Source organism: Phodopus roborovskii, unplaced genomic scaffold (genome assembly GCF_943737965.1).
Source record: "Phodopus roborovskii unplaced genomic scaffold, PHOROB, whole genome shotgun sequence".
NCBI classification, from domain to species: domain Eukaryota; kingdom Metazoa; phylum Chordata; class Mammalia; order Rodentia; family Cricetidae; genus Phodopus; species Phodopus roborovskii.
Window position 1 is genome coordinate 26,630,523 of NW_026126567.1, and position 25,163 is coordinate 26,655,685.

Sequence of the window (25,163 nt, forward strand, 5' to 3'; positions counted from 1 at the left end):
GGGGAAGACTTCAATATTACTAATGGAATCCAATTCATAGAGTTAAAAAGAAAAATGCTCAAAATGACTGAAGTTATAAACCATGAGAATATAACATATATTGACAGACAATTTCACCCAAACACAAAAGAATAAATCTTCAGCTCCTTATGGAACTTCCCCCAAAATTTACTATGTACTCAGATACAAAGTTAATCTCAACAGAAACAAGAAAATTTCAACAACACCATGCAATAACCCATGATTATCATGGATTAAAGCTGCGTATCATATATCAATCACAGAAACCCTACAAAATCATGGAAAATGAATAACTATTCTGTGAGGTAAAAATAGGTCAAGTCTGAAATGAAAAAGGAATTAACAACTTTGTAGAATTGAAGGAAAAAGACACACAACATGGCCAAAGTTAAAGCACAAAATGAAGGTTATTCTAAAAGGTAATTTCATAGCATTAAATATGTATGTTTAAAACCTTGACGAGATTCATACTAGTAAAATAGCAACACTCTTGGAAGCTCTAGAACAAAAAGAAGAAATTACACTCTAAAAGAGTAGATGGCAAAAAAAAAAAAATAATAATCAAGCTTAGGGCTGAAATCAATGCAATAGAAACAAGCAAACTAACAAAATATAAAGAATCAATGAAACAAAGTTTATTTTTCTGTGAAAAAATCAGTAAGACTGACAGACTGTATCTAAACTAACTAAATGGAGGAGAGACCATATCCTAATTAACAAAATTAGAAGTGAAAAGGGGGCCACAACATGAGACACTGAGAGAATCCAGAGAATCAGGAAAATATATTTTAAAAACTTGTACTCTACCATACTGGAAAATCTTAAAAATGGGATATTTTTTCAAAACATACATCTTGCCAAAATTAAATCAAAACTAGTTTTATGATTTCAGCAGACCTATAACTTCTTGTTAGTTAGAAGTTGTAATTAAAATTCTTCCAACCAAAGAAAGTTCAGGGCCATATGGTTTTAGTACACAATTCAACAAAAGTTTCTGAGAAATGTTAATGCCAATACCTCTGAAATTACTCCATAAAATAGAAACAGATGGGATACAGTATAATTCTTTCTAAGAGTCCATGGGCTTTCTAAGGCCCAAACCATGTAGAGATCCCCAAAAGAATGAGAATTACAGACATTGTTTTTTTCTTATAAACATAGAGGCAAAGGTAAAATACTTGCAAACTGAAATTAAGAACACAACAAAAAGATTACCCCCAATGGTCAAGTAGGCTTTATTCTTGAGATGCAGACATCCTTTAACATGTATAAACTGGACATTTAATATACATATTAACAAACTGAAAGATGGAATTCATATAATCATCTCATTAAATGAAGAAAAGATCTTCAAGAAAATTGTTGGTAAAAGACCTGGAGAGATTAGGAATATGAAGGGCATTTCTACACACACACACACACACACACACACACACACACAAAAAAAAAAAAAAAAAAAAAAAAAGAACCGAGACATTTTATAGCAAACCCTACCAACATCAACTTAAATGAAGAGAAACTCAAACAATTGCACTAACATCAGAAACAAGTAAAGGTTGTTCACATTCCTATCCATGATTATATTAGCTAGAACAATGAGGCAACTAAAGGAGATAAAGTGTATTGAAATAGGAAAGGAAGAAATAAAACTATATTTGCAGATGATCTGATAATATATAGAAGATACTCTAAACATTCTACTGAGAGACTCCTCTAGCAGTAAACACATTACTATCCTTACCCATCAGGGAAAGCCAAAACAACTTCAAGATTTAATATTACATCCTTCAGAATTTCCAGGATCAATAAAATAAGTTACAGCTCATCCTAGTGAGGATATAAGTACAAAGAACTCTTTTCCATTGCTGGTAAGAATGCAAAGTCATATAGCAACTATGAAAATCAATGTGGCAGTTCCTCAGAAAGATGAGAATCAATCTATCTTGAGATTCAGCTGTTCCACACTTGGGAAAGATGTTTCATCATAAAGCAGGTATTTTTTCTACATAAAAATTGCCTCTCTGTTCATAATAGTCAGAAACTTGAGACAATATACATGTTCCTTAAAACAAGAATAGATAAAGAAAATGGTATGTGTATATAGCACAGTAATTAAAAAAAATGAAATCATGAAATTTCAAGGCAAACAGATTGGACAAGAAGAAAAATTCCTGAGTGAGATAATCCAGATCCAGAAGGATAAATATGGTTCATATCTGGTTATATATCTATACACTGTGTGAAAATATATTTGCTATGATTGGTGTAATAAGCTGAATGGGCAATATCTAGGCAGGAAGTATAGGTGGGATTTCTGGGAGAGAATGGCAAAGGAGGACAATCTAGGCACACAGGAGACATGGAAAGAAAACAGCAATATGGAAGGGGGTAATGGTGTGTAGATTGTAAATGACTATATATGATGAATATACATGGCTTAATTTAAGCTATAAGAGCTAGTTGGGAACAAGCCTATTTTATAGTTTAAGCTTTCATAATTACTAAGAAGTCTCCATGTTGTTATTTGTGAGCTGGTGGTCCTAAAGAAAGTCCTGTTGCACTTACATGTGCATATTAATTGCTAACTCAAAGATAACCAAGCTTTAATCCACAGAACCATATAATTCATAGAGGGGAGTTAAGGATTAAGGGACTGGGAAAGGTATATATAATGCATGGATGGATTGAAGGTGATGGGAGTCTGGAATGGGAAAAACAAGTGTGGGGTGTGAAGATAAAGTTCATGAAAGAGGAAATATGGGGAAAATAGCTAAAATTAATTTTGTTGGGCATTTTATGTAATATTATATATTCCCCAATAAGAATGCTAACTGTTTGGTTATATTAATTACAAACAAGGAAACAAAAACATTTTAGAGCATTATCTTATAAAAAAACATGTTCAAAATATAGGAGAAGGAAAACACAACATTATAAGGACAACAAGAATAGAAGTGAAAAACTTAAGGGAATAGGTGAATTTTTATAAACATAAAATTTAAGTAGAAATGTTTAAATTATTTAAAGTAACACTAAACATTATTTACAACTTGTTACAATAAGCTTCTTACATTATTGGATAAATTAAAGATTAACACATTCCTAACTAAGTACACCCTTTATAGCAATGTTCATAATTAAATAAAACTTAACTTTGGGATACAAGCCTGTCACTGTATAATTTTCAAATGTTTGCTATCAATCTATCTCAACAACAGAATGTCTTCTAATTACTAAAATATTTGAATTTGTGTAAAGAATGTTATATCTATTCATCAGCTGTTCACTGAGGCATAGAACACTTCAAATCATAAAAAGTAATGACTCTAAATATTTAAGAAAAACAGCCATCTTTAATGAAAATATTCCATTTAAAAATTATAGGTCATCCCCCTCCAAACCAGCTGGTATCATAAAAGTTTTAAGCTCTCACTATGCACTTTAGTTAAAAGCTATTTCAAAATTCAAATGTCTAAATAAATTTACATTTCTGGTAAGATTTATGGGAATAAGATATTTGAGAAGACAGTCAATAAACACACAGTTCCTGCATTTTTTTCCATTTTATACAGTTACAGTTATAGGATTTGTCCACTCCATTTATTGGACCCATGTTCAGCTTATAGTGTTAATATAGAAAAAACATGCCATATAATAATAATATACATAGAGCCAAATTTATGAATTACTTAGTATAAAAAAACATTCATGGGTTATACAAATACCCATTACATCCTCCATTCAAAATTTGTCTTTTAGTTAATACTTTCTTTAAAACATGTTTCCCAGGAATAACAAATGGTTTTTACCCCATTCTAATGAATAAAACTATAATTTTTAAAAAAAGATTTATTTATTAGTTTTTTATTTTATTTATTTTTTATTATACCCAAATGATCCACATTGATGCAACAAAGACATGTTCTCAACTATGTTAATAGCAGCATTATTGTAATAGCAAGAACCTGGAGGAAACCTAGATGCACCTCAACTGAAGAATGGATAAAGAAGATATGGCACATCTATACAATGGAATACTACTTTGCAGAAAAAATAATAGAATCTTGAAATTCGCAGGCAAGTGGATGGCACATGAAGAAACCATCCTGAATGGTAACCCAGTCACAAAAAAGAGGAACATGGTATGTACTCGCTCATATATGGATTTTAGACCTAGATCAAAGGATCACCAGCCTATAATTCACACCACCAGAGGAACTAGGATACAAGTTGTATTCTAAGAGATTCATATAAAGTCCCTCATAGAACTGGGAAGGGATAAGTCCCCCAGAGCACATGGGAAGAAGGCGGGCAGTGAATACAGAGAGAAGTAGGAGAAAGAGAAGGGGAGGAGAGGAAAGCACTTGTGACAAGGAAGATTAAGGGTAGGAATAGAAGACAGAAGGGAGAAAGAGAGAGAGAAAGACAGAGAGACAGAGAGAGAGAAGAGAGATAGAGAGCATAAAAGAGGTAGCCATTATTGGTTTAAAGAGAAAACTGAACCTAAAGAAAGGTCTAGAGACCTACAAGACTGCCGATAAATAACAATTTGAGTAACCATGGAAAGTCTACCACAAATGCCCGTCCCCGATAGTGAGATCAACAACTAATTTATCCAACATTATGGAGCCCTTGTCTAGTACCTGTTGGAAACAGAAGCAAACACCCATAACTAAACATGGAGTCAAACTAGAATCCAGATGCAGACCGAGAGGACAAGACCAGGTTGCAGAAACACATAAAAACAGCTGACCTGAACAAGGAGGAGCTAATGGCCCCTAGACTGATAGCTGGGAATCCAGCATGGGACTGATTCAGGCCTCCCTGAATATGGGTCTCAGCTAGAAGGGCTGAGCAGTCTAAGGAACCCTAGACAGTAGAGCCAGGATGTATTCCTGGTGCACAAAAGGACCTGGCAGACACATCCCCCATGGAGAATACTGCCTTAATCTAGAGACAGGAGAAAATTTCTAGTCCCTACTTCAAATAACTTAAGGATTTACATGACTCCACCTGGATGGCATTGCCCTACATGTGGAATTGAGGTTGGGGGATGGCAGGGGAGGGTGGCCAGGGTGCATGTGAGGGGGCAGAGAGAGTAAGAGGAAGGGAGAGAGGAAGGGAGGAGGGAGGGAGACAGGGAGGGAGAGGGAACTGGGATTGACCCATATCTGTTGCCATGCACAAAACTCAAGTTCAAATGGAGCAAAGACCTCAACATCAATCCTGACACACTGAACCTCTTAGAAGAGAAAGTAGGAGGTACCCTTGAACAAATTGGTATAGGAGACTGCTTCCTGAACATAACTCCAGGAGCACAGACACTGAGATCAACAATTAATAAATGGGACCTCCTCAAACTTAGAAGCTTCTGTAAGGCAAAGGACACAGTGTACAAGACCAAATGGCAGCACACAGACTGGGAAAAGATTTTCACCAATCCTACATCTGGCAAAGGGCTAATCTCTAAAATATACAAACAACTCAAGAAAGTAATCAACAAAACACCAAATAACCCTATTAAAAATGGGGTACAGAACTAAAGAAAGAATTCTCAATAGAGGAAATCAAAAAGACTGAAAGACACTTAAGAAAGTGCTCAACATCCTTAGCTATCAGGGAAATGCAAATCAAAACAACTTTGAGATACCATCTTACTCCTGCCAAAATGGTTAAAATTAGAAACACCAATGACAACTCATGCTGGAGAGGATGTGGAGAAAGGGGAAAACTCCTCCACTGCTGGTGGGAGTGCAAACTCATACAGCCATTTTGGAGATCAGTATGGCGGTTCCTCAAGAAAATGGGAATTAGTTTATCACAGGATCCGGCAATCCCCCTCTTAGGCATATACCCAGACGTATATCTTTAAAAAATGCCTAAACATGATTCAGAGCAATTATATTTTATCTATAGTATAGCAATAAAATTATTATTTTTTGGAGAGGATGTTTGCAGTGATGACTGAGGCCACACACCTGCTTAGCAATGTAATATTGTTCTCACCAGTAGTTCACACTCTTCAAGAATGCTGTAGCACAACTTAAATTAAATAAACCCGTTGAAAACCCTTTTCTTTCTTCTTTTAAATTTTCTTTTTCTCTCATTAATTTTCCACTAAAGCTTCTCCTCCTTCCTGTCATCCAGTTTCCCCTTCATCTTCCTGCTGAACATGCCATAACTTAGAAGAGATTCTTGCCAGTGGGCTAGGGACAAGTGGGCATGGGAACAGGAGAGATCAGGGGCCAGCGACACAGAGAACAGAGAGTGTATTGGGAGAGATGACTGGAATTAGGGTTTATTTAGGGAAATTTGGAAATCTAGTGTTGTGAAAACTATCTGGACTCTACAGGAGTGATTCTAGCACAGACTACTTGTAAATGGTGCCATCTTCTATAAACGTGGCATGGCTTCCAAGAGTAGTACTGAGATAACAACCCAGCCACAAAGCCTTTGGCCTATATATAATCTTTCCTGTCTGGAAGATGTCCTGGGGTAATTCTGACACAAAACTTGTGGTGGTAGCTAGCAAACTGCTAGTCCAAATTGAGGCCTATGCCACAGGGAAAGCCCACGCCTGACACGGTCTGGATGGCCAGAATCCAGAGGTTGGACTGTCCAGAGTCCCAGAAGAGAACTAAGCATGACTTGAAAAAAGAATACAGTGAAATGCTATTCTGCTATACTCATGGAAGAGGGACAGGAGGAAATTTGGGAGTTGAGGACACCAAGGGAACACATAGACTAGAATGAACTAAGCAGGGCTCACTGAGGCTGAAGTTACAGTCATGGACCCTGCATTAGTCTGAGCTAGGTCCTCCATAGATCCATTTCAGTTGTGTAGCTGGGTGTTCTTGTGGGACTTCTAACAGTGGGAGTTGGGGGTGTTTCTGACATTTTCATATGCCTGGGGCCCTTTCCCTACTACTGTGTTGATGCCTCCAACCTTGATATGCTAGGGTTTATGCCTAGTGTATTAATGCCTGATTTATTTCCTTCTTTCCTTCTTTCTCTTTTCTTTCTGCTTTTTCTTCTTGGTTTTTTGTGTCTTTATGTAGCTTTAGGCTCTTCCTGGTACTCACTCTGTAGACCAAGCTAGTCCCGAATCAAATTCAGAGATCTGCCTCCCTCTGCCTCCTTACTGCTGGGATTAAAGGCATGCACCACCAACACCAGATGTTTTGCTCCTCTTTTCTTCTATTACAATTCTTTCTTTCCCATGATGGCCCAAAGCCCAATATGATCTCTCATACTCTGGTCCTTTTTCACTCTTTCTCTGAAGCCCCCTACCATACCTGTGGCTGCTCACAAATGGGTTGTCTCTCTATCCCTCCTTTAGGCAGCTGTGCTGAGTAAAGCTTCCCTGCCTAGGATTTCCTAGGAATAGCAGGGGGCGATGAAGAAAGATGTCCAGTAAGGACTGAGACATAAGGGAACACACAGTAAATATATATATGAATACATAATCATTGCATATATTTATGAGAACATGGAGATATATCAACATATGTGTTCACTATGTAGTAATCCAATTAGGGTCATTGGCACACATCAGTTTAAACATTTATATTTTATTTGTTAGGATATTAAGAAGCTTTGGAATTCATGTTAGTAAATGCACAGTTCAGTATTGCCAATCACAGGTATTCCCGAGTTCCAGAACCCTGTAAACATTGAATTTAAAAGAATCAGATAACTACTTGAAAATTTTTGAAAATAGTTCCTATTGAAAAAGTGGTAGGTTTTGCCATATAGTTTGAGTGTGTGTACACTGTATGTGCCTATGTTATGTTTTTATGTATTTGCTGAGACAATGGGAGATCACTTGATGTTTTTGGTATCTCCCATACAATTCACACTGATTAGTGTCTGCAGATTCTGCTTCTAAAATTCCTTCAAGTTCACCTGGGACATAATATTTGATAATTAAAAACAGCATGAATTTATCAAAGTTAGACATGTGTCTCTGTTCTACAGCAGGTTAATGAGTGATTCATGTTCATCCATCCATCCATCCATCCATTCATCCATTCATTCATTCATTCATTCATTCATTCATTCATTCATGCAACAATGTATGAATACTGACTTGCTCACATTTGCCACAGAATAGCTTTACCTAGTGAACAAAGTAAAGTTCTTATCATTATAGTGCTTATATCTTAGCTGTTTCATATTAATAATGTGTAAAATTTCTTACCTCTTGGAATTTTAATGAAACCTAATGAGTTAATTTAGGAACAAAGATTGTGATATACAAAGACCTAGATAAATATTCATAATCCTTTGATGATTCTTCCATCTTATGAAATAAGATGAAAATACATCCTCAAAATCATACACTGTTAGTAGAAGCTAATATGGCTATTGGATAGGACTTCATTTTTGTGGAGCTCTTTTTGTTTCTTGTCTGGTTAATATGCATTAGAAATACTGACAATATAAATGAAACCAATAAAATTAATGTATTTAAGGCTACTGGTGTAAGGTAAACAGCAAAGATTTTTTTTCAGGTGGACTTTCCAATGTTGAATCTTGAATCATCATTTTGTTAAACACATTACTTTGTTGGTGCTGTTGATACTTAATGTAGATACTATTGATTTTGACAAACTAAACATATATTTAACTTCTAAAGATTCTGGTGGTAGTGTAATCAGTGTTTGTGTAATCAGTATTCTGTGGTCCACTTGAAAAATTTAAATTAACCTTAATTTAAAAAATATATGAACTTTATTTCTGTTTCATTGATTGCAAATATTATTATCTTCTTGCTTTTAAAATAGATGTTCTGTGGTGTAAAAAGTATCAGTTATTACAGGTAAAAGTAGAAGTTCTGAAATTGGAGACAGCTAACCCAAGGAAGGTATTTTATTTCATTTTCATAGATAGTATCTCCAAGTAAATAGTATACTCTTAGAATATTTGATTACATGAGACATATTTTGATTGTTTTCACATTTGATTTGTATATCCCAGGAACATGAGAAATTGTATTTCACAAGATTTGAATTTATTTACACTATGGTTTGAGATGATGATTTCTGGAAATTAAAGTTTCACAAACTCTTTTGGGTAACTAAGTCAAATTATATAGGAAATGTAAGGTCATATATATATATGTATATATATACATATATATAAATATGATATGTCACTGGATACTAAAAAGTTAAAAACAATATATGAGTAAAAGCAACGTCTCATTCATTAATAGAGTAATTATGGCAGATTCTCCCATAGGACCACATCCTTTGGAGCCACAAATTCTTGGTGGCAATAATCATGTCTAGTATGCGTTCATTCTTGCTGGTAGGCCTGGAATCTAATCAGTAATCAACATTGCTTATGTGCTACACTGTATCAGTGGGCCAGTAGTTAACATAGCTTCCAAGTTTCAGAGGGAGATAAGATTGTTGATGAATTTTCTACCACGGTAACATTCAGAGCACATCCACTATTAAGGCTAGCCAGTGACAATGGAACTTCCAGGCCAACACCAGCTTGATTTGTTTGTATTCTGCTACGTAAATATATTATATTTCAGCAGCAGTGTGTTTTTTTAGAGGTAATCAAGTACAATGGCAAAAGCTTATAGTATTTGGGTGTCTATTACTAACAACTCCAATACTGGTAATCTATTCCTAGAACTGGATTTTTCATATCTTTACCTAATACATCTAGTAGTGGCATTGTTTTCCCTTCGTGGGGTGACTCCATTACACCCACAGGATAGTGCATCTTTACACCCATAAATCCTTATCCCAGAAGGTTCCTTTTATAGTAAATGGTGATTAACACAATCACAGATTGATGCAAAAATTAACAGGATGCCAAGTCTTAGCATTAAATGTGACAACTGTATCAGTCCCTTTCCCCAAAGTTAAGGGATCATTGTGTTTACAGAGGAAAGAAAAACTAAGTAAATTGTTCCAGTATAAGTTGTCTATTTTTTGGAGTTGTAGATTTGCTTTATTTAATCAGAAAAATGTGTATTTTAATTGGACCAGGAATGCATTTTAAACCATATCCAAGTGAACCCTTTTTATTCAACTGACATTTACACAGATTTCCAGACCTCTTCAAATTAATATAGTACTAAATTTAGTCGCAAGTAAAAAACACCGAATGAATGTGCCTGTCTCCTAGACAACATCTCACATTCATTTCATATGTCCGGATACAAAGGAATGACACTGCTGAAAATGGGAAACTGATTGAAATTATTATTTTGCAAGTAAGGAAAAGAACTAATAGCCATTGTTAATTGGTAAGATGGAGAATAATTACTTTGTCACAATAGTAACAATAAACGCAAGATATGTGACATTCTTTTGGTCTCATTCAAAAGTACCTCTCTAGAACTAGATAATTTTTGCATTTATTAACATTTACATACTTTTTAAGACATAACTACTCCTTTGTATATCTGTTTTCATTGTGTGTCTGTTAAGTTTAACAAAAGTTCAATATGAGTGGAAGTGTCTGTGATTTTAAACTGCATTTGTGTATCATACATGATACTAAAGCAGGTTTCACATTCAAGTGTAGCTAATGCTTGCTTATTCATGTCAACCCTAACTCCAGGATGGCTGTTGTCATTCAGAAACAAAGTGATGTCACTGCCTTACTTAAAAGTGACTCTCAGCACTAACAAAACATATTGGACCTGGTGGGTGGATTACAACTCAAATAGTATTCAGGAATTTTGAGGAGTTATTTCATTTACAAATACAGTTAAGTATTTAATAATAGCTGCTTTGCAATGCATAATATTAAAGGGCATACATTTACTTTCTTATCTGTGAAAGGTATATAGTCCAGAATACTGAAGTATAGGGTGAGGGAAAAGGCATGGAAAATAGACATGATTTAAAAGAAAGGTCATCTTACTTATAGATACATATCACCATCTACAGTGGAAGAGAAAATGATTTTTTTTAAATGTATTGTTCATGGAATTGTAGAAACCATATTTTTCTTCACTTTGTAGATACAATTAAGCTGGAATTTAAATGTATTTGCTGGCTGTATTGTGATAGTGTATTTTTTTCCCGACAATTCATCCTTACCTTTGTAGTTAACCTTGAAGCCAACGGATCCAACGCTCTCATCTGTTTGAAGATGCAGCCACATTTGGCTTCTCATGCTCACTATCAGGTCTGGCACAAAGCTGCCAGTCAGCCTGAGAAAGAGGTTGACAAAAAAGGAGAGATGGATTACTAAAGTAACCTCTGCATGCTAATCATCAAAAAGGTGTCCTTCAATAATTTCCATATTAGAAAACATAAAACTGTCAAGCATACAGGGCTAGGTGCTGATGTAACATGAGAGATAAACCACACAATTTAGTGATCAAACTTTATAATTTAAAAAATACCATTTCATGTGTTTAACTAGGTTAGATCTTTCATATCCCTGAGGCAAGATTACTGGAACATCAGAGTTTCTTATGCTTCCTTTTGAACTAAAAAGGGAAAGTATATCTATGATCCTTAAATAGTTTTATTACTATGAAAAAGAAACCTATACCATTTTAATCTACAAGTTCCAGGGAACTTTGTTGTAGGTTTTTCTTTTTTTTGAGAACTAGTGAAATGCTATGCAAAACAACAAATGCACAAGTAATATAGTTTATCTCAGTACTACCCATATTGAATATATGATACCTTATACAATTACTCTCATAATGGGTGCGGTTCATAGGAATGTCAATTTGACACAAGCTAAAATCATCTGAGAGGGCAGAACCTCAATTAAGAAAATCCAGTTGTAGGGAGAGAGGAGAAATGAGCAAAGGGGTCAAGACCGTACTGGAGAAACCCACGGAAATAGCTGACCCCCCCAGTCTGACAGCTTGGAAGTCAGCATAGAACCAAACCAGATCCCCTGAATGTGGGAGTCAATTGGGGGGCTTGCTCAGTCTATGGGACCTTTGGCATTGGAACCAGTATTTATCTCTAGTGCACAAATGGAAGGATACTCTCTCAGGCTAGATACATGAGAGAGGGCCTAGGTCCTGTCCCAAATGATGTGACAGACTTTGATGATCCATGAGAGGCCTCACCTTCCCTGAGGAGTGGGTAGGGGTGGGATGGGGGTTTGTGGGGCAAATGGGAGGCTAGAGGGAACTGGGATTCATGTGTAAAATAAGATTGTTTTTAATTTTAATTAAAGAAAAGAATATGCTTCTATAAGATCAGGTTGTAGGCAGGCCCATGAGGTATTTTCTTAATTCGTGCCTGAAGGAGATGATCCAACCCATTGTGGTGGTGCCATCCCTAGGCTGGTGGTCGTGGGTTTTACAAGAAGGTAGGGTGAGTAAGTCATGAGGAGCAAGACAGTTAGTAGCACCCATCCATGGTTTCTGTATCAGCTTCTGCCCCCAGGTTCCTGTCCTGTTTGGGGTCCTGTCCTGACTTCCTTTGATGCTCAACTATGGTGTGGAAGACTAAACAAAAGGAACCATTTCCTCTCAACTTGTTTTTGGTCAGGGTGCATTACAGAAATGGTAATTGAAACATGACCATGAGTGCTTGCCTGTTTGCATATGTTCTGTTGCTAACCATGTTATTTGGAGGGACATGTTCCTTATCTGGTGAAGTATAACCGCCATTACACACAAATAACACACTTTCAGGAATGTGCTGTTTTTGAAATATTGAAAGGAAAATTACTGTATATTCCCTCTCACATTCAAAGGTTGTATCATATAATTGAATAGAAGCCAAGGGTCAAGCAAGGATGAAATGAAATGAGCATATCAGACATGGGAGTTGGGAGGAGATTGCATCCAGAATGAAAAATTGGAAAAGTAGGCTTTCTACAGAGTAAATATCCCTGTTTATAGATTCTCAATTTCACACTAAAAACATAAATTTTTCAAGAGAAACCACAAAATTGCTTACTTTAGTGCTATCCCCCCAAAAGGATGCAATAGTAGCTTGGGGGAAGATAATATATTTTCCTTTCACAAAAGAATTAGACATTTTTTAAAAGTGGGGGGGCCTCCTCAGAGAGGACTCAAATATTTCTCCACCCTAGTCTGTGCAACTAAACTAATTCAGATGAGGGTAGCATGGAATGGATGACCCTGTACTTGAACACAGCCTGGAAATGCTCCAGAAAAAAAAAAAAAAAGATCAAACTACGAAGATGGAAATTTTATAGCAAAGTATAGCAACATTACCAGTGGCAATCTCTAGATAGTTTTTGGAATTAATCATGAAGAAACTTAGTAAAATATTCTGTTACAATTATGGGTTGCATATGATTAGGAGGAACACTGAGATAGGGAAGGTATTGTGAAACATTGTGTTTTATTAACTTTCTGCCTCTCAAAGAATTAGAAATTATTATAATATAAAATCTTTATCTGTATTATACTGCTTACTTACTATATATATATATACCTAACTATGCCTTTAAAGTGTCACAGATCTTCACTAAAAATATTTGAACATTATACAAAACATTAAAACACATTTGATAAAATATATTTCTAACAACAATTATTTAGCAAGTTATTTGTCTGCCTGTATAACACCATTAACAATAATCTCACAAGAAATCTTATTGAAATAGCTTTTGGCTTGTGGATTTTCAATGTGGGATATGGGAATTTTGTTGAGAAAATGGTTACAGTGTCTTGAGCAGTGGTTGTAAATAAGTAAACCTTTGGATGAAAATTCAAGCACACTTAGAACAGAAAGTCGATTGACTGTATGAAATTTGTGCATGAGCTTAAGTATACACAGTGTATTTAGTTACACTATATCCAACGTGTCATCCTATGTCATAGTGAATATTAAAATTTCTATTATGTCATGGTGAATATTAGAACTGCTTTTATTTATTGCACTGTTTTGTGTGTTGTTCAGTTCTGAATTGTGATAATGGCCAGAGCTGTAGAATGGAATGTTTCAGTTTGAAGGGCACCCATGGAGGGTAGATTATACTCTTGTACCTTGTGTTCCAAATGACCTTGTAGTTCCTGATCTTCAGTTCACCCCTTATTAAGGACTAAACAACTCAAACTAATGAAGCCTACACTTTACATGAAGATACAAATATCAACCTCCAGGGTGTCAGCTCCATTGGATTAAGAAAACTGCAAATTATAATTTCTATGTTTCTCTAGATGAATAGAAAGATGTTTAAAAGATCACTAACTTGTATAAGGTTTGCACTCCAGGAATGTCTTTTGTTCCTGGAGCCGTCCCTATGACATATAATTAACAAAGATGAAAACATAGGTCTTCCAGTTACTATGCTGGTTTAAGCCAGATTTCATTGCCAGCTTGTCATAGAACAAGTAGAGTTGTAATTTTTTTTTGTATGTATCAGGACAAGTTGCCTGTGTGAGATGGTCATAATGCTTGCATTTATGATAGAGTGAGGTTTAGTTTTCTCCAGTAAAATTAGCTTAGCAGATTTCCTATAATACACACCACAGCCTGCTTTAATCCTTACTTAATAGAAAAACTGGCATATCCACATCTGATGGGAATGGCAAAAGTCATAAGACCAGCACAGCTGCTTGTTAAAGATCCAGCAAAGCTGAGCTATGGGATGGCCACCGTGTCACCTTTAGTTTTCATCTCCACCTGTTGCATATTTGGGTTGACTTTTAATATTTGTACAATTTGTGGGTCCTGGATTGATGGAATTTTTCTTATGCATCATTTATGCCTTCTCTGAGGAGTGCTGCTTCTCAGCTTCTGCACACAGTCCTGAATACACTACCCCCCACTTTAGGGTGACATCCTTATCTACTTGAAGATCTCCCTTATGCCTTCGAGGTTGTGACATACATAAAGAAGCCAGAGGTCTTTTTTTTTTTTTTTTTTTTTGAGACATTCTTGCAATATCTGTCCCTGTACTTACTCAGGAGTAAGATATTCAACACAAAGTAAACTCATAAATGTCAACAAGTTTTGGTGAGCTAGAGGAGTTGGCCCCAGATCAGATCGCAAGCCTCTTCCCACTGTACCCTCAGGAAATTATGAGGCATGCACAGCATCAAAGTTAAATAAGCTAGTTATCTCTGCCCTACATACTCTTGGGCAAAGGATGATGTAAAAAGATGACAAAAGAATGAGATGTTAGGACCTCCCTGTTTCAGAAAAGTTAGCAATGCAGTGCCAAAACGATGGCATATGACCAAGGAACAACATAATGCCAGGATTAGACATATAGATACATTCTATAAAGATCTAAAACATGAACACTGTATTATATCAGAATTAAAATAATAACTGCAGGAGTTTTGGCTTGAGAAATTTTCTTGGGCACTCTGACTATTGTTAATAATACACTGCTTGGGACATGGCAATCTGCCTGGACTACAGTGAAGATTTAGTTTTGGTATCCTTGTAGCCACAAGAGCTACCATCCTGAGAAGAGTTTATTATATTCCTCTAGATTCTTAAAAATTGGGTTATGGGGTTATTGTTTAAAATTTTTTATGAAAGATAGCTATTTATCAATTATGTCAAACCTTGAGGGAAAATGATTGGAAATGATAATTCTGTTTTGCCATAGTTTATTAATGATGACTTAAAGAAGAGCAAACATAAGTGAACCACATCTCCAAAGACAACATTATGACCTATGTTTTGGAACAACATGAATGTACCCCTACTTAGTAATAAAGAAGCACTTTGACTACTAGTTAGACAGGCTGAAAGATTCTCTAGACCATCATGGCCTGGCTCACTCCCTTGCCTACTCTTTACATCCGCTGTTGGGACCTGCATCTCTTCAGGGGATGTGCTTCCTCAAACTAGGAAGTGTCCCCTGTCTGAATCCTCCAATTGCCTGATTTGCATCCAACCATCTTCAGATCCTCCCCTCATCCAGAGCTGGACTTTGATTAAAAAAAACAAAAACAAAAACAAAAACAAAAAAACTACTTTTTTTTCCCCCTATACTTTATGGGAAAGTTTCACTGTGCTTGTGTGTGATTTCACTCTTAATTGCATTTTCCCAACATTGGATATCACTCTTAAAACTGATCTTTGCATGCAACTTCAATAGATAATTATTCTCAAAGGACTTGATTTAAGTTCCAACTGTCCTTGCTGATGGATCAAATTTGTGTCTAACTTCCATGCATGCCACTAAAGAATGTTTAGGGGTAGAATCAGGATTCTTAGATTATTCCTGCAAAGCTCTCAAATGGTTCTTCAAATAACTTTAATGCATGCATTTGAATTCATTGTTTGTGACTAAATGAACTAGAATATGTGTTTATTTAGAAGCAGAGTGACCTTGGTATGCATCCATGCTATGCTTTGATCCTCCTGGTTAGCCTCTTTATGTAGAATGAAAGTAGAAAATCACTACCTGATTGCTCTCAGATATCTTTATTATACTCTGAAATAGAAGCTGAAATAGAGGCAGGATATATTAAGTATTTATTAGGCTCAATGCCTGGTCTTTATATTCATTCAAAAGTGTTTTGTCATACCCAATTGGGGAACAACAACCTTTCTATATCCTAGCAACTTTCTTTGTGCCATGTAAGCATGTAATGATTGCTTCATATGAAAACACATTCAAAGTTATCCCCTACCATGAGATGAAATGTGAAACATCTGTTGTTTCTGCACTACCTTAAATTCAATAAAGATAGTGGCTGCTGGAAAAAAATATTTTTTTAAAAAAATTCCAAAACAGCATTTGATAATTCAGAAAGGATCAATATCCTGAAAGAAAAATACATAATTGGCACATTTATATGAGAAAAAATACTTGTTGATTTGAAATCTTTGTTGCTCATGGGCTTCACAAGTTGTTATTTACTTGGTATTTCAAAGTATAATATTTAAGTATGATGATTCAAATCATTACTTTTGGTGGACAAGATTTTAACACATGCTTTGTGCTCTTCACCTACGGATTTTAATACTTGTGAGTTTATTTAAATACTATTCCCATATTTTCCAATATTTCTTTATCTGTTGGTTTTTGTTCTTTACTATAGTATTGTTATTTCTGAGTAAAATTAAAATAGTAACTAAAATGTTTTAACAAGTTATTTGTGTGTAAAAGTAAGCACATATACAAAGCAAACCATAGTGAATGTGAGAGAAATTGTTGTTTTTCCACTGAAATCATTAGTCTTTTCTTTTTTTTTTTTTTTACAATAAATGAACATAAAAATAAGACAGAAAGACACTCTACAAAATGAGATTATTCTGTAAGTTTAATATTTATAATTAAGAATAAAAAATACCGTCCCTACTTCATCGGACCTGTCAGATCTACATGAACCCAACTGGATGGCATTCCCCTACATATGGTATTGTGGTGGGGGGTTGGGAGGGGAGGGTGTTTAGAGTGCATGGGAGAGGGCAGAGAGGGCAAAAGGGAGGGAAGGAGGAAGGGAGGGCTGGAGGGGAGGGAACTGGGATCGACATGTAAAATAATAAATTAAAAAAAAAAAAAAAAACGCTTTGACTCCAAAATTTAAGTTGAAGAACAAGTTACTGGGGAAAAGGATTTCTATTTTTGTTTCCACAGAAAATGAAAAGATGTGGATTCCTTCCAGACTAATGTGGTTTGATCACGCCAGACCGCCTGAAACAGAGTACAAGCTGATCCTACATTCCAAACAGCTGGACAAAACAGCCCTACAGACTACAGCTAGGATATCTGAATCTTCTTAGAATCCCCCAAGACAGTGCCCCTTACCAGCAGGAAGTAGTTTGGAAAGAACGACGCCCAAATTCCCAAATATTGTGTATAAATGTTTGTTTTCATTTAATTGGACTTTGTTATATAAAATTAAATAAAAATAAATAAATATAAAAAAAAAGAATCAAAAATACCTGGAAGTTATTTCTATATTGTAAACTAAATTAATAGAGAGAACCCAAATCATTTATTTGTCATGCTAAAAGGGACTTGGATGACATCATATTAAAAAGATCTTGGTCACAAAGCTTATTTGTTGCAGTCATTTCTTTCTTTCCTTCCTTCCTTCCTTTTCTTTTTTTGATGTGGTGTTGATATAACATGAGTAGAACCTGGTCAATTCATGATTTCTGGAGACTTGCGTATGTGTGCATATGTTTAGATGTATGTGTGTAGATGCATGTGCATATCCACTTGTATATGTTACAATGGTCATGGAGGTCTATTAAGGACATGGGTAATATTTATGTGTGTGTGTGTGTGTGTATCTATGTGCTTGTGTTTATGTGTTTTTGTGTGTATTTTTATGTGAATGTATGCAAGGATATATGAACATCTGAGTGTGTATGCATATGTACATAGATAGGTATATGTACATGCCCTTATATGTCACTGTAATTTGTGTAAAGACATGTGTAAATATATTCCTGTGTGCATGATATTTGCATGTATATGTGTGGGTTTTTTCTATATGCATATATATATACACATATTGAATTGTGACTGTTAATATTGCAAATACACACACACACACACACACACACACACACACACACACATATATGAATGAAATATGCTGCTTTGAATAACCATGTTAAACCACTAGCCATAGGTTATATAACAAAACACCAATTCTGGGCATGAAAAATATCCCTTTAAAGTTTTGGTAAGGGGAGTTTAAGAAACCTAAAAAATGAATATAGAATATGTTTGTTGCCCCTGTTTGCATCACAGAGTTTGGAGGTCAGGCTGTTGCTGAAGATACCATGCAATTTTCACATTGCAAGAATTAGAGGATTAGATCTGGATATGATTTGAAAGCCTCCTCAAAGAGAGGAGGTACCAGAAAGTAGATACTATACATGCCGCCAAAGGGGAGAAACAATCAATAATCCTACTCATCAGTGATGCCTATGAACAAAAATGAAAACCACAATGATGAAATATCCATCAATATGCAATGATAGTGTCATTGACATCTTGGTAGTAGTCAAGAGTTTTTTTTTTTTTTTTACTTGAAATAATATACACATACAAGCAAGCATCACTCAACAGACTCAGTAAGTAGTCTGTATATACTTATACATATATGTAACAAAATTTAAAGTCTAAGAGAGCAGGAATTTGAGAAGGAGCAGTATAAATGAAAGAAGATGCTGGGGGAAGGAAAATGAACATTATGTAAATATATGTAATTAAAAATGTAAAACAACCAGTTATCTAATCAAAGAGTTTTAGATTTGAGACAGTCTTTTAATGTATAGTCTGTTAGCTTCTATTAAATGACTTGGTTGTGATAACTGACAAAGTTTTGTTACTGTCCATTTTAATAGGGGAAAGGAATCATATTTTCTCAGGAATATAATTTTGTTTGCAAAACAAGTGCAAGACAGTGGTATAGAGAGCAAAGTTTGGTTTCATATAAGAATAATAAATTTTGATTTTTCAGAATAAGGAAAATATAGGAAGAGTTGGAGCCTATGCAGTGAACAAAAATAAAGGACAAAATAAAACAGATTTATGAGGACACACATTTATTTCACTCTTCTAAAAGCATTGAACAAGAAAGCTCCTGTTTTTCTACAGCATAATTTGTTCTAGCTATTACTCATTGGGAATGTAAAGCACATCCCACAAGTTGTCTTCTTTACTTAATTGTGCATCACCCAGCTATCCTTAACTTTATTTATAATTTGTTGAGTCTGTTACTTTCAATTAATGACTCTGATACTTGTGGTCTCCCTCCAACTCTTTCTTGATTACATTCATTGGGTGTGAGGTATTTAATATCAGCCCAAGGCATGTCCTCCAAAAGAGAGAAAAATAGGCTCCTTTTGGTTTTTTGTTTTGTTTGTCTGTTTGTTTTCAAACAGGGTTGCTCTTTGTAATGCCTCTGGTCGTCTTGGAATTCATTCTGGAGACCAGGCTGGCCTTCAGCTCACAGATATCTGTCTGCTTCTGTCTCCTGAGTTCTGGGATTAAAGGCTAGAGCCACCACCACTCTGGTGGAAAACAGAATTATAACTGCACCCGATAAAGTCTATTCCTCCCATTCCTGCCACTATTTCTTCCTTTGAAGTTAAAAATGCTACCAGGAGAACAAAGCCCCCTGAATCAACTATAACATAGACTGAAATAGCAAGCACACAGAGACTGTTCAAGTTCTCTGTGTATGTACTACAGCTTTCAGCATAGTATTTTATGGGATGTGTGTGAGTCAGTCAGTCTCCAATTCTCTTGTCTGTTTTGGGACTCCTTTCTTTTTTGGGGGGTTGCCTTGCCTATACTCACCATGTTTTCTGATTTATCCTATTGTATTTTGTTTGGTCAACTTTGGTTGTTATCTATGGATGCCTTCATTTATAATAAGAGACAGGAAGGGTTATGAACTGAAAGGCGTAGGAGGAAGGGAAAAATGGTAACCATAATGTATGACAAAACAGTATTTTCATTAAGCTGGTGCTGGGGGTGGAGGAAATGTTGCTACCAGCATCTTATGTGCCTTTCTAAATGTGTTCCATGACATTTGTGGTATAAGGTAGCATGAACAGTCAAAGATACTTTGAGAGTAAACTTTTAATTCTTGATACCCTGTAACAACTATGAAACAGTGACTACTTACACCTGAAGTACTGTCCTTGGGTCTCCAACTTCACCCCCATCGCCAATAGTCAAGGTGTCATAGCCAATCTCCAGATCAAATTCCTCAAAATTTATCTGGATAACCTAGTGATAAATAAGAAACAAACACTTTAAGAATATTGCATTATCTAATACCAACAAAAAGGGTGAGCAATGGCAGAAAATTTTCCAAAATATTATTAGGCTATCTATGAATACCACACTATGGCAGCAGATATCACCAAGGAGCCAGAGCTCAGTTACTGTATCACCATTCCATTTTACCATCCTTTCTTTTAACTTCTGAACTAAATTTTCAATGAAATGCCATGATTTCTCTTTATAGAACACTCTTTTTTTTTTTTTTTATTTTAAGCATGAATAATACAAATCCCACTTTGGGAAGGCTTTTATAAAAAGTACACGTGGGAGAGAGTGGTTTTCCACATTTTTTTAAATAAACTTAACAGAGAAAAAAGTATGCTATTTTGCTTAACTAGTAAAGCTTAAAAATGTTAGAGCCAAATTTGAATGTCAATGAGTAGATTTAATGTTATAGGTTTATTTTTGTGTTTACTTTACTAGCAGAACCCTTCAAATGTAGTGAAATGTATTCTTAAAACTGTAGTCATATGATTTGAGAGATACATTAGAATACAGCAATACAATTTAGAATTGTTTTTTACAAAAACATTTTTGTACACTGTTTTTATATTCATTTCAAAATAAAAATGCAGTTACATTGATATTAAGAATTTAACATACCATTGAAAAAACAGAATTCTGTGCAGAAAAATTGCATAAATGAGGTCCTAAATACAACCTTCCCATCAGCAAATAATAATGTATAATATGATGTTAATATTACTAGTTAAGGGAATGATTGTCAAATTCTATCACATTTTTAGAGAAAAGTGAAGAAAATATATCTATAGCAATAGTCACAACTATTTGCTATTATTAACTGTAAAGGTATAAAATTAAAAAGACTGATCTTGGCTATTTTTAGATTTATATCAAGCCAATATTTTTAGTTTTAACTGTTTCAAATTCAAAATAGCATATAAAAATATGAAAAAGTACATAGTTCACACATCACATTCTTTCTCCTTTTTTTTTTTTCTTACAGTTGTGGTGTACACAACTTGTTTCTGAATAAATAAAGCTTGCCTGATGATCATGTAAGGATGGAAAAATTTTGCCTAACTCTCCTTAGACTCTGCCCCCTAGCAGTGAATAGGCAAAAGGTCACATTCTTGACAGCACCTGTGAGAAAATAAACACAGGAAATGAGCCTTGTCACACCACCCAGAAGCCTTGGGGAAAGCAGCCTTCCTGGGCTAAGCACGGGGGCTTGGATAGTTAAAATTAATTGGTCAGCACTGGATGCCATAAGATGATTGGTTTGTGATGCGCAGGCTTTGTTGTAACCTTATACAAGCTGTCTCAACTCTGTACCCAGGGTTCCCAGCCCTCTACCTCATGTGGACCCCAGTGTACTGGAATATAAATGACCTCATGCTTTTACATCAACACCACTTCTCGTCAGTGATTTGGAGGGGGGGGGGCGCCTTTCCTCAGTTGGGGCGTGAAGGTCCATGCCCTCTGTAGGTCTTTCAATCAGAAGGCAGAGATAGCCACTAGCTAACCATAGAAATCTAGAGGTTTGTACAGACATACAGGTAGTGAGGTGGTTGAGCAGAGAGAGGAATATAGGGGGTATGAGACAGAAAAATGGTCTCTTTTCAGTCTGAGAATTTCATAGAGGTAAGAGCTCTAGAAACTGACTATTTCTGTGATCTTGTAGTTTTTACCTCAAAATATCTTACTCTGTGTTCTTATTATTAATAGTTAAATCATCTATTTATCGGTGTGTCTGTCTGTCTATCTATCTATCTATCTATCTATCTATCTATCTAACTATGTATCTATCATAATTATCTATTGTCTATCATCTATGTTGCCTATCAAAAGAAGCACTATGATTGATTATGTCTGCCATAGGTTCAGATATTCGAACTTTGGTCCCTAGCTGGTAGGGCTGTTTGGATAGTTTTAGGAGGTTTGCTTTGCCAGCAGAAGTGTGTTACAGGGAATAGCTATTTTCAGTAAAAGTTTTGTTTGGTTGTTTGCTGTTCTGTCTTTTCTCAACACACAACTAAAACCAGTGTCTTGGGTCTACTACAATTTACTCTCTTGAACTGTTTGCCCTGGATTTTAGTTCAGGTAACCTTTATATTCATCAATTATATTTCATTGTAATGTATGATCAAAAGTGTTTCAAGGAGTTTTGCATCATGTGATACATAGAAATGTGATTTGATTTGATGCTTTCTTCAAACTTCACAGTTTTGGAAAGTAACTTTTAGAGAAATCATGAAGGAAGTGTTTGGTAGAATGTTCAGTTCTAAGAATTAAGGCACCTTGTTTTTGATAGGAAATATAATACCTTCTACTTAATTGAAGCAATGCCAGCAATTAGGTTAAATCAACTAGGGACTCTGAAAGAATTGTAGAATCAAACCTAAAAGGATGTTGCATATTGAATGTAAGCAGTAACTCCAATGGCACAGGCTTCCTTCTTCCTCTAGTGTTCATTTGCCTGACCTCATGGAGATTGAAAAAGTAAAAGAGGAAACACACACACACACACACACACACACACACACACACACACACACACACACACACACACACGAGAGTCACCTCTACAGTCTTTGAGAAATTATCATTGTTAGGTTGCTACCTGAATTCAAATTATTTAACACATGTTTATTATTGTCTTTTACTTAGCAAGCAAGCATTGCACAGTGTTGAAAGCTTAACATTATCGAGTCTGATTATAGTTTATAGACTAAGAAGGTCCAGGATTTTCAAAGTTATTCTTCCATGGATTGTCCTCTTAGCTTTTTATGTCCTACATGTTTATCTACTATAATCTTTGGCCCAGATACTGCATGCAATTAAGTATATGAATCTCGCTGAAGCTTTTTGGCTGTGAGTGATTCCAGACAACTTAGAACAGACAATAATTACATAACCATAATTTGTATGTGATCAGTTTTCTAGAACCAAGTCTTGGGTAAACAGTAAGCAACCATTTTGTTATTCTCAGGGTAGAAATCACAGTCAGGAAAAGACAGACAAAAAGCTTAAAATACCAAAAAGTATGTCCGTGATACAACAATTTTCTTGCTGTAAACTTTGAACCATTTTATCAAGTCCAGGAATGTTGTTTGGGATGACTTCCAGTGGGTTTGCTCTTTATAGGCTCTGATACTTGGTAGTGTTTATTCTGGCACTTAGGAAACTCAACATGTATAGTAACAAAGTCACAGGTGTAATGTTCCCAGAATTTTATTTAATATGTTGGTGAACATGCTCTTCATGCTTTTCTTTGTCCTCATTTTCCTTGTAATTTGAGAATCATCTACAGAGATTTTCTGTAGATAAACTATCATTCTGTTTTCTAGAAATTTTCTTATTTATTTTACCTTTACCTTTGTTGAAAAAATGTTTCTAATCACATTTTTAGTTAGCATTTATTTCACAAATGTTCTACAGATATTTCTCTATTTTCACTTAACATTCAATGCTACTATAATAAATCCAATGATGAGATATTAGTATCTTTTTTTTTTTTGCTTTTTCTTTGGCTGTTTTCAGATATCCTCTTTTTCTCTGGTGTATTTGTTTGTTTTGAGACATTCTAGTTGAGGTCAGGTTTGTTCAGCATGATATGGCCATAGACAACTAATCCATTATAAATAACTGATTCTTCATAAATTTTGTGATTTCATTTACACATTTCTTTAAATTTGTATCATATGTTATATATAAATGTTTATTATATATACATGCCACAAAGCATAATTACTTATATATATGGATATAGTCAAGTGGTTTCTTCAATAAAGAAACTCACTAGGTATGGAACACACTAGAAAGATCAGGCTGACCTCAAACTCAGAGGTCTGCCTATTTCCTCCTCCTTGGCCTCCAGTGTTTTCTTTACAATATGGAGTATATTTAAACTTATACATTCTATTTGTAATAAATTATCCTCTGAAGTCTTTTATGTATGAGTGACTTTCATTAACTTTGGAAAATTATTCATCTTTTCATACTTTCTCCTTCACTCCTCTAGAATTTGAAATTGACATGCATTTTGTTTCTTATATCTCTTGAACTTCTTTTTGTAATTTCCATTGACTTATTTTTATCTTATAATTGCATACATTTTGACTTCTATATTTTGTTCATTAATTCCTTCTTTATTAGCATATTCATCTCATTATTTAAATTCAAATATGCTCTTGATATTTTTCTGGCCATGGTAGGCATGGACTGGAGTGTTAAACTACCATGTGGAGACAAATGTAAATCCAATGTTTCCCTGTCTGACAGTAATACTGGAATCATAAGCTGGAGCTTATTTCTTAGCACCTTCAAATTATTTTGCAAGCCAAATAGGGATCACCAATGATTACTAATTATATCACAAACTCCAGCATACATGGAAATGTGCTTTCTATAAGAGGTTTTATGGAAAATGAATGGATGGTCTTAGTTATAACAGGGCCCTCACATTCTGGAATCTA

At 35.1% G+C, this 25,163-nt stretch overlaps 1 protein-coding gene across 1 annotated transcript in view; it reads right to left on the reverse strand.

The window, feature by feature from the left end:
- The window catches only part of Csmd3 (CUB and Sushi multiple domains 3), a 1,059,412-nt gene that overhangs the window by 506,020 nt on the left and 528,229 nt on the right, over positions 1-25,163 (reverse strand). Inside the window, exons 12-13 of the mRNA XM_051202442.1 lie at positions 20,564-20,667; positions 11,094-11,206 (exon numbers count right to left, since the gene is read on the reverse strand). Of these exons, the coding sequence (XP_051058399.1) occupies positions 11,094-11,206; positions 20,564-20,667 (217 nt within the window). The remainder of the gene's footprint in view (positions 1-11,093; positions 11,207-20,563; positions 20,668-25,163) is intronic.